Source organism: Urocitellus parryii, chromosome 8 (genome assembly GCF_045843805.1).
Source record: "Urocitellus parryii isolate mUroPar1 chromosome 8, mUroPar1.hap1, whole genome shotgun sequence".
NCBI lineage: Eukaryota > Metazoa > Chordata > Mammalia > Rodentia > Sciuridae > Urocitellus > Urocitellus parryii.
This window is the reverse complement of record NC_135538.1, coordinates 107,983,591-107,994,144: the sequence shown is the minus strand read 5'-3', so window position 1 is coordinate 107,994,144 and position 10,554 is coordinate 107,983,591. Positions and strand designations below refer to the sequence as shown.

The 10,554-nt window shown below is 53.7% G+C and overlaps 1 protein-coding gene across 1 annotated transcript; it reads left to right on the top strand.

The window, feature by feature from the left end:
- The first annotated feature begins 384 nt into the window (after positions 1-384).
- Srf (serum response factor) lies at positions 385-9,931 on the top strand. Its single transcript, XM_026383496.2, has 7 exons — positions 385-1,265; positions 2,848-3,114; positions 4,823-5,084; positions 5,590-5,709; positions 6,730-6,921; positions 7,274-7,350; positions 7,542-9,931. The coding sequence occupies exons 1-7, from the start codon at positions 750-752 to the stop codon at positions 7,635-7,637; spliced, it is 1,530 nt and encodes a 509-aa protein (XP_026239281.1). The 5' UTR covers positions 385-749; the 3' UTR covers positions 7,638-9,931.
- Positions 9,932-10,554: the final 623 nt, after the last annotated feature.

Genomic DNA, 10,554 nt, shown 5'->3' with positions numbered 1-10,554 from the left:
TTTCTATTTATTGCAAACCTCCAGCCCATCAGGCGGTCCGGAGTGTTTGGCTCAAGGTCCCTTCTCCCCGCAAGACAGCGCCGCAGTTCTCTCCCAGGCTTCCTCTCTTCAGGCCCCTCCCAAATCTACCATTCTCTGGTTCAGGGGGCGGAGTTGTGCCTCCTTTCTGGTTCCTTTAAGGGCGTCGACTCCTCCCCTATCGGAATCGCTGCCTGACGCCGGATGACAGCAGCGAGTTCGGTATGTCTATGCAAATAAGAGCCCCCTGCGGGCCAATGGGGAGCGGAGGTGCCGGAACCGCGGACCAATGGGGCGGGGGCGCTGGGGCTCACCATATAAGGAGCGGCCTCGCCATAAAAGGAAACATTGTATCTCTTTATATGGGGGGAAGGGTCGGGGGATCCCTCCGCCGCCAGCGCGCGGTCCCGGCCCCCTCCACCCGCCGTCTCGGCTGCGGCCAGCAGCCCCTGCCCCCCGGGGGACGCTGACGGCCGCCGGGCGCGCCGCCCTAGCATACGGACAGGGGGCGCTGCGCGCGGCCTGGGGCAACCCGGGCCACAGGGGCAGGAAAGTGAGGGCCCAGGTCGGCCCGGGCGTGCAGGGGCCCCGGGTTAGCAGCGACGGCCGCAGCAGCTATAGCCGCACTAGGAGCAGCAGGAGTGCCGGGTTTAGCCGGGAAGCCGATGGCGGCGGCGGCAGCGGCTCCGATTCCTTGCTGACTGCCCGTCCGCCCTCCTGCATTGAGCGCCATGTTACCGAGCCAAGCTGGGGCCGCGGCGGCTCTGGGCCGGGGCTCGGCCCTGGGGGGCAGCCTTAACCGGACCCCGACGGGGCGGCCGGGGAGTGGAGGCGGCGGGACTCGCGGGGCTAATGGGGGCCGGGTCCCTGGGAACGGCGCGGGGCCCGGACCGGGCCGCCTAGAGCGGGAGGCTGCAGCAGCGGCGGCAACCACCCCGGCGCCCACCGCGGGGGCCCTCTACAGCGGCAGCGAGGGCGACTCGGAGTCGGGCGAGGAGGAGGAGCTGGGCGCCGAGCGGCGAGGCCTGAAGAGGAGCCTGAGCGAGATGGAGCTCGGCGTGGTGGTCGGTGGGCCCGAGGCATCGGCGGCGGCCGCTGGGGGCTACGGGCCGGTGAGCGGCGCGGTGAGCGGGGCCAAGCCGGGTAAGAAGACCCGGGGCCGGGTGAAGATCAAGATGGAGTTCATCGACAACAAGCTGCGGCGCTACACGACCTTCAGCAAGAGGAAGACGGGCATCATGAAGAAGGTACCAAGCCGGAGGCTGGTCAGCCACCGGGTACCAGGAGGGTGGGTAGGCACAGGGGGAGCCCGGGAGCAAGGCAGAGCTGAGGCGGAGGTGAGAGGCGGCGAGTCCGCAGGAGGTGTGTGGGAGGGGATGGTTGTTACCCGCGAAGGGCGAAAGGGGAGGGGCCGCCAGGGAAATGTGGGGAGAGGGGAGATGCCGCAAACGTCCGGAATAGAGGGAAGAGGCGCCGGGGTGGGAGTGACCGGCACGAGAGAGGAAGAGAGACCCGGCGGAGTGAAGGGGTGAGCAGTGGCTGCCGGGGAGGTGGCTAACGAGATGCCGGGGTCAGAGGTCCGGTGCACTTCGGTGTTAGGGAAATGCATCGGAAAAGCAGGGAGCAGGGAAGGTATGGAGATGGGAAGACCAGAGCTGTATGACAACAGTGAGCGAGCATGTGTGGGAAGAAGGTGGGCACCACAAGAGTAGTGCTGGCTAGAGGATAGGCAGGGCTAGGGGCCAGGTGAGGGAGCCGAGCAGGAGGGCAGGAGAGCTCGTGCTGTCTGGAGTAGCCATAGGGTACCAAGTCCCGCCCTGGCCATGTGTCTTCCGTTGCTTCACTGGAAACCTCATGCTCCCGGTAGGACTGTCTGCAGAATCGCCTGTCTTTGGGGCAGATGGGGTTTCCAACCCTAGGGAAAATTTGGGCATGGACTTTGAGGGAAGATCAGGGAAGTTTGTAGAAGTGCCTAGAAATGCCTCCTCCGAGTCATCTTGGGGGTAGAATATATAAGAATGGGTGGAAGCAGAGGAAATGGAAAACAAGCTACAACCTTGGGAACACTGGCTGGTATTTTTATCTGTGTGTGCATCCAAGGTGGGTGTGGAACTTTGTTGGGAGTAAGGATGGTATCTTTGGGGTCCCCTTCCTGGCAGAGTATTTGGTGCCATCTCCCATCACTCCAGATAGTGTTACATCAGTGTCCCTTGTTACTTTATCATGAGTAGAGAAGGTTGTGTGGAAACATAGTTCACGAAGAAAAACTCGCCTTTATTTTCTTTCCCTCCCTCTTTTCCTTTCTTCCTTCCTCCCTTCCTTCTCCCTCCTTCCCAAGACAAGTAGGAAAAAAGGTTAGTACAATGTTATAGGGCAGAAGGAAAAATTAGGTTATAGCAACAGGTTAGGGCCTGGGAAGAACCATGAAACAGTTTGTGGCTTAGGTGGTCCCTTATCACTAATGTGATGTGTGAATTCCAGTGTCATAGGGTTCTAGCCCTATCCCTGTGACAGGGAGGAGAGAGGGAGGCTCCATCCACTGGGAGCTAACTGGGTCCCTCCATGTCCCCTGAGGTTATATGCTCCATCCCTGGGGAGGCAGTGACTGTTTGCTGGTTATCTGTGTTCTGGGGAGAGACATGGATAGTTTTACTGCTCATAGCTCACTTTCATATACACTGATGGGACCCTTGTAGAGTCACTAAAGATGAAGGTCATTATAGGAGTGGGGGCTGGAGATCTCTGTGTATTCTTCTCTTTCCTTCTTCCTGAGGAAGGTTGAAGATAAAAAGTTTTGCTGACTTGCCCATCTCCCTCCCCATCCCTCAGGCCTATGAGCTGTCCACGCTGACAGGGACACAGGTGCTGTTGCTGGTGGCCAGTGAGACAGGCCATGTGTATACTTTTGCCACTCGCAAACTGCAGCCCATGATCACCAGTGACACCGGCAAGGCACTGATTCAGACCTGCCTGAACTCGCCAGACTCTCCACCCCGCTCAGACCCCACCACAGACCAGAGAATGAGTGCCACTGGCTTTGAAGAGCCAGATCTCACCTACCAGGTGTCGGAGTCTGACAGCAGTGGGGAGACCAAGGTGTGTTTGTATCACATATGTAAGAGGAGGGAAGGGAAGGGGATCTCTTTCCCTACCTGGCTCAGTATAGGTAGAAAGGTGTCTACAAAGGTGGGTAGAGCCAGGTTAGTGCCCCTTATCCTAGGGGACAGGTGTCCATCCTCCATTCCTGACAGGAGGCCGGCCCCCTAGATAAGCGGGCGGCCTCCGTGCCCATATAAGGCCTGCTCGGGCTCCACGCCGGCCTCCCGCCCGCAGCCCGCCTGCCTGGCAGAGCCTTTGCATTCCTCCCGCCAGCTGTCTCCCTGCTGGGGGCGGGGGTGTTACTTAGCCCTGCCCTCCTGGTAGACTGGGTCGCCCGGGAGTAGGAAGGGAGCACTTTGGGTCCCAGGGTCCTGGGAACTCAGCACTGTTGGCAGGCTGGCTGGCCGGCCGACTGGGTGGGGGACTACCTTACTAGCTAGCCGCCTATCCCTTCAGGATGTTGAGGCCTGTGCAGTTAGGGAGTGTATTCGCCTGCTGCTAGGGATGCCGGCCCTAGTTACGCCTCCCCCTTCCTATTCCCGGTAAGGAGATGGGGCGGGGCTTCCTCTTTGCTGTCTGGGGAGCTCCACCTTCTGGGTGTGCCTTAACTAATTGACCAATGAGAGGAAGGGGCACTGTTTGCCTTAGCAACGCCACTACCAATCAGCGGCCTTGAGCCCTGCTGCTTAGCAAACATCCCTCGCTGACCCACCCCCAGCTTTTGAGCCCCCTATTAACTCAGTTTGATTTAGGCTTGGTGGTTGGTTTTAAGCTCCTGGCTTTCTCTTTCCCCTTCTAAGAACAGAGCTGCCCCTCCCCTCTTCCCTCCCGCCCCCATGAGGAGAGAGAGTCAATGCTCCAGTCTTCCCCTCTATTAGTTCCTACACCTGTAATCATTTTCAGACCCCTGTAGCAATAGGAAATTCTGGTGGATGAGTAAGTTACTAGGTACTTTAAGTCTTAAGCATTTAGCATAGTTCTTCAGTGCCAGAACTCTAAGATCTCTCTCACATCCTGAGTTCCCTGAAAAACTCTCAGTCATCTTAGAAGCCTGGCAGGTCAGAGCTGGAAGAACCCTTTAAAGATAAGATAGTAGTACAGTCTCCTTGTGTCTATAAACACAAGGAAGAGGAAGACTGAGGCTCAGAAAAAGAAAGTAATTTCCTCAACTTTATACAGATGGTCATTGCCAGAGCTGGAAACAGACCCTGGTCATGATTTGTGACCACAGTCCACTGGGACAGAGAATCCAGGGAGTTCTGATGATGATAATCATGACTATCATTGTCATCATGATCACAAGAGTAGCAGATATGTATTTGTCTTTATGTGCCAGGTAATAGTCTCTAAATGTTTTTGGATATGTTAGCCTATTAAATCTAAACAGAAATTTATGAGGTATTGTCCTCCTTTTAGTCATTTATTTTTATTTTATTTTTATGGTGCTGGGGATCAAACCCAGGGCCTCACAAATGCTAGGCCAACTGTCTACCACTGAGCTGTGCTCCCAGCCCTCTACGCTTTCAGAGGTAGAAAACTGAAGCTTAGCAGCTTCATAACATGCCCAAGGGTCTGCATCAGATATTGTAGAGCTGGGATTTGAACCAAAGCACACTGATTTCAGTCTGGGCTCTCAGTCCACACAAAGCTTCTGCTGGGTGGGGTCTGGTAGAGGCTCACTATTTCATCTTTACTCTGGGTATAGGACACACTGAAGCCGGCGTTCACAGTCACCAACCTGCCAGGTACCACCTCCACGATCCAAACAGCACCTAGCACCTCTACCACCATGCAAGTCAGCAGCGGCCCCTCCTTCCCCATCACCAACTACCTGGCACCAGTGTCTGCTAGCGTCAGCCCCAGCGCTGTCAGCAGTGCCAACGGGACTGTGCTGAAGAGTACAGGCAGTGGCCCCGTCTCTTCTGGGGGCCTTATGCAGCTGCCTACCAGCTTCACCCTCATGCCCGGTGAGTCACAAGAGGCAGGGAGAGATTTATCCTCCCCGGGCCAAATTGAGCATGCTCAGAGTGGGTTTAGGACTGGCATGAGGAGACCCTTTTTCTCAGCTCAGAACAAGAGTTAGAGCCTTAGAGAAACCTTATATATCCTATTGGTAGATTGCTGTCCTCATCAGTAAGTTTCAACTGTATATTCTAGCCATTCTAGCTAGCCCAGCCATGTTCCTCCATTGTAATGGGGACAGTAGACATTCCATTACTCTCCTATCTTGACTGGAGGGCAGATTATGTCCTTGATGGGTCATTTGAAGAAGGTAGAGGTAAGGTTTGGGGAGGAAGAGGAAAGGAAGCCCCTGGAGAGGAAATTCAGGGCATGGAAGACCTGTTTGGCTGTTAGGAAAGAGGGTTGGGAGTTTGGGACCAGTGTGCCAGACCCTAGGACTAGAGTGTTTAAACATGTTTGCAGGTGGCAACTGGGCAGGATAGAGCCCAAGTAAGACTCTGTGTCTCGTAGGTGGGGCAGTGGCCCAGCAGGTCCCAGTGCAGGCCATTCAGGTGCACCAGGCCCCACAGCAAGCGTCTCCCTCTCGCGACAGCAGCACAGACCTCACGCAGACCTCCTCCAGCGGGACAGGTATAACTTGCAGCCCTGTTGCCCTTCCTGCTCTGTCTCCCCCCACGAGGCCTAGCAGCAGATACCCAACTATATCCTTCCTGTATGTAAAGTAAGAGAGTTTCTTAAAGTAGAAACTGAGGCATTTGGCATAATTTTAAGGAAAAGTCAGGTGAGAATGCTGGATTTTAAATCCTGCCCTGCAGTGTGCTTGTGGATTCCAGGAGGAAATTAAGGATCACTGAAGTTACCTCTTTCTTATTTAGATAAGGAGAAGTTATTTGCCCTAAAACCCAGCATTTAATCAGTTATCAGGAAGGACTCGTGGGGCAGTTATCTCCTTGTGGGGAAGGTATTATAGAATTTGAGTAGCCATAATTTCCCTCAGGTATCTTTGGTCATTTCACCCCTCAGGTATCTTTGGTCATTTCAGAAACAATAGGATTATCTCAAAATTACTTTTAAGTTATCTTTATTTCAACCTTATTACACAAAATGTGGTCTAGGGACTGGGAGCACCAGCATTACCTGGGAGCTTGTGGAAATAAAGAATCTTAAGCATCACCTCAAACCTATTGAATCAGAATCTGCATTTTAACAAGATTCCTATGTAACTGTATGTTTGTTAACATTTGAGAAGTGCTTGTTTAGAATATGAATTTGTGAGGTTTGAGTTTAGAAAGAAGGAGGAGGCATAAGAACAAATTTTTTTAAAAAGGGATGATGGAGCACTCTAAAGGGAGAGAATCTGAGTTTCCTGGGAGTGCGGTCAGTCCTTGAAATCTTAGGGCTTGAGAGCAAAAAGTTCAGTAGATGGACAATCCAATAGTACAAATGATGGGATATAGTCAAAGGTTGGTGCTTTTGTGTTCCGGGAAAAAAATAGGCTTTTCTTAGCTGGTGACTAAGAGAGCAGAGTTATAGTCTCATCAAGCTTCTGACCCCCTGGGACATTGCGAAAAGATCTTGGAGACTGGAATCCTGGGATAGGAAGGGAGATATCAGAGAGACTAGTGCCTGACATGTGTCTGTGTTTTCCAGTGACGTTGCCCGCCACCATCATGACATCGTCCGTGCCCACAACTGTGGGAGGCCACATGATGTACCCTAGCCCCCATGCGGTGATGTATGCCCCCACCTCGGGCCTAGCTGATGGCAGCCTCACCGTGCTCAATGCCTTCTCCCAGGCGCCATCCACCATGCAGGTGTCACACAGCCAGGTCCAGGAGCAAGGTAAGGGGAAGGGCAGGGTTGAAGGAAGGAGGACCATTTCCTCCCTTATACACTCAAATGTTCCAACTCCCTCACTGAGGTATACATGCTCATACACACACACTTGGATGCCAATACATATTTCCTGTGCACGCGCGCGCGCACACACACGCACACACACACACAGACTTGGATATTCTCACATACACTAGGACACCTGTATTTGTCTACTTGGACCCTCATATCCACAAGTACTCTCAAAACATATTGGGCACTGAGACTCACCAGTCACTTGTGCATTGCCACTTCTCCAATAGCTGGAAGATCCTCTTCAGCAAACATGAGTGTGTATCTCTTATGGTTTCCAATGCAGGTGGCGTCCCCCAGGTGTTCCTGACAGCGCCATCTGGGACAGTGCAGATCCCTGTTTCTGCAGTCCAGCTTCACCAGGTAGGTGGGGGCACCTCTCACATCATCCCACATAGCTACTGCATCTTCAGCTGGGTGGACATTATTACCAATTGGTCAGAGCCCACATCCTAATTTGTTTTCTGCTCAGGCTTTTGGTGGGCAGGCAGGCAGGCCAGCAGCAGACTGGTTGATCCTCCTGCCCGTTTCCTCATATACCCCCTTCCCTCCAGATGGCTGTGATAGGGCAGCAGGCCGGGAGCAGCAGCAACCTCACCGAGCTACAGGTGGTGAACCTGGATGCCGCCCACAGCACCAAGAGTGAATGATCCGCCCGCTGCCCTGGACAGATGGCCCAAGGGACGGCACCACTTATTTATTGTTGCCTTTTCACGTTTTCTTTACACACTTGTTGACGGGCCGCAGGAGGGAGGCAGGGAGGAGGAGCGGGCAGCCACGGGACTATGCCCTCTCACTCCAGCCAAAGAAATGGGCCTGCCTGCCCTCCACCTGTCCTCCCTCACTTTTCCTTCCTTCCTGCTCCACCTCCTATTTCTGTTGACGGTGGGGCTGTCCTCCCTCCTCAGACTCCCCTCAACAGCTTGGCTGGATGTTTGCCATGAGTATTAGCTTACCCAATGGGACCGTGTCCCACCTTCCCACTCACAGGCCTTCTGTGGGACTGGACACTGTGTCCTCCCCTGAGGAAGCGGTTGGGACTCTCTCTCCAGCCTCCTTGCTGACTCCAAGTCAGCACTGTGTCTGCCACAGGCTGGGGGTCTAAGGAGCCCTGTACCTTCCCCTCAGGGAGCCAGCTGAGGAGATGGGAGCTTCTTCCCTCATGCTGCCGCCCTCTGCCCCTTCAGCTCCTGAGTAGCTGGGCCTGTGCACTGGGCAGGTTCCTGGGGCCACCTGCCCTGCCTTGCCGTTCCCCATGGACCTCCAGGGGCTCTTGGGTTGGAGGGAACCACCAGCGTTCCCTTCTTCCCTTTGTCTTCCCCCCCCCACTCCTCCCAGCTGCTTTACTTAAAGTTGATTTTGAACTTTTTATTTGAGGAGACGAAGTGAAAACAAATCTATAAATATATATTTTTAAAATATTTAACTTTTTTTTATGGCGTTTTTCTCATCCCCCTCCCTACCCGAACTCCCCTTCCCTGGGGAGCCCAAGGGCTCCCCAGAACTGGTTGGATCCCTGGGGACAGAGTCACCCCATGAGCTTGGGGTCTGCCAGTGTGTGGGGGAGATCTGGGATCACCCGGTCCTGAGTTGTTTCCAGGAGAAAGCCGGGGGAGGGGCCCTCAGGCCATGCCCTGAAGGGGTGGGGAGGATGACCCACAGCTCTGGGCCTCTTTTTGCCCTTTAGGCTGTTGCTCCGGAGAGGGAAGAGGGAGACCAAATGTGGGGGTGGGGTGGGAGGGTGTCAGGTAGAGGCAACTGAGTTCATTTGTGCCACACACATGGGCATTGCAGCCTTGTGCTCCCCCAGGCCCGCAGCTGCCTGGGGCCCAAGTTGCAGTGAGCAGGGTGGGATCTGGGAGGGGGGAGAGGCAGGAATGGGGGGTCAGAAGTGGGAGCAGCTTTTGGGCTGAGTATAGAGATGGGGAGCCAGAAATGGGCAGCTCTCCCAGGGAGTGAGCAGCTACTGTAACTTTTTTAAATTAAGACAAAAAGCCTTGAAGAAAATGACTTTATTTTTCTAAGTGTAACCTCAGTATTTATGTAATTTGTACAGGGGCCATGCCCCACCCCACCCCTGCTCCCTTAGGGTAGAACTTGAGGGTGGGCCACCATGGGGGAAGATTTTTACCCTGTGTTAGAGCCTACTTTCACCACCTGTATCCAGAAAGGGAGCTTTTTCAGAAACGGGGCAGCAATTGGGGTGGAGTTTTATTAACCCCTTAACGACTGCCTTCAGTAGGAACAAGCCTGCTTCTGTGATTAGGTGAAGGGGTGGGGTAAGATTCTACGCACAGCCTAGTTATCAAGGGGATGATTTGCCGACACAATTAAGAACCCCCTAACCTCTAACCCCCATTGCTGTCTTGCCCCAAATTGGAGTACCAAGATGGAAGTTGCCTTCCTAGGCTTTCTCCTGGAGATAGCTGGGGCTTATGGGTGGTTTTTAAGGCTGGGGCATGGCAAATCAGGGGCCAGAGTTGGGGAGCTTGGGACTCAGGTCTGTAACTGCCCAACCCCTTTTCTCTGCTCTTGTTTCACTCCACCACCACTCACTCACTCCCCAATCCCCCACCCGGAGGAGGAGATGTTGATGAATTTCTCTCCTTCCCACAAAAGACAGACCCAATGAGTGAATCAGGCAAAGTGCTTACAATGTGTGTTGTGTGAGTGTGGCCTTGGGAGAACATGCGCATCAGGGATGAGGTGGCATTTATATGTGGAGCAACCCTTGGTGTTTCCCTTACTTGATGGCTCTGGGGTATGTGTGTGTGCCTGAGTGAATGTGTGTGTGTGAATGTGGGGTGTGTGTGTCAGTGGTTTCTACTTCCCCTGGGATACTGACCCAGGAATAGTGGACATGGTCACAGTCCTATGTACAGAGCTTTCTTTTGTATTAAAAAAAATTACTCTTTCAATAAATGTATCATTTTTGTGCACAGACTGTGGGGTCTTTGGCTCTGTTTTTCAACATAGGGAGGGAGGTGCAAACATTAAACAAATCCCAAAGCTGTTCCAAGAAACAAATCTGGCTGCTTGATGAAAACGGAATGTTAAGGGGTGCTTTGTGCTGTTGGATTCTATATGATTTAAAGAACATGGTGGTGGGGGGGTTGTCTCCCTATGCATAGTTTTGCTAGGTGCTTTAGGTCAGCAGAATCAAGCAATTTTAGTTAACAGGGTATGTGGGATCAATTACCCAAAGTATTGCTAATAAGTTTGGGGAAATCATGGCACGTGACCTACTGAAAAGCCCTAGGGTGGGAGATTACTATGTTTCAGAATGGATGAAGTAACCGGAGATAATATGAGGAAGGCAGACCTAGTAAAGAGAAGGGAAGTTTTCCAGTTGACTACATGGAAAGGGCAGCCCACTGCCGCTACGAAGGAGCAACCAGTGATGCTGCACTCCTCTAGCGCGCCGCCTTCACACGCCCCTCTCCACGAGCACGGGGTCCGCGAGTAGTACGCATGCTCCACGCGCGCCGTTCCGCCACGCTCGGCCTGGACCGCTATGGGACCCGTAGATCGTAGAAGCTAGGCGGTGCGTGCACTCGCTAAGTGACC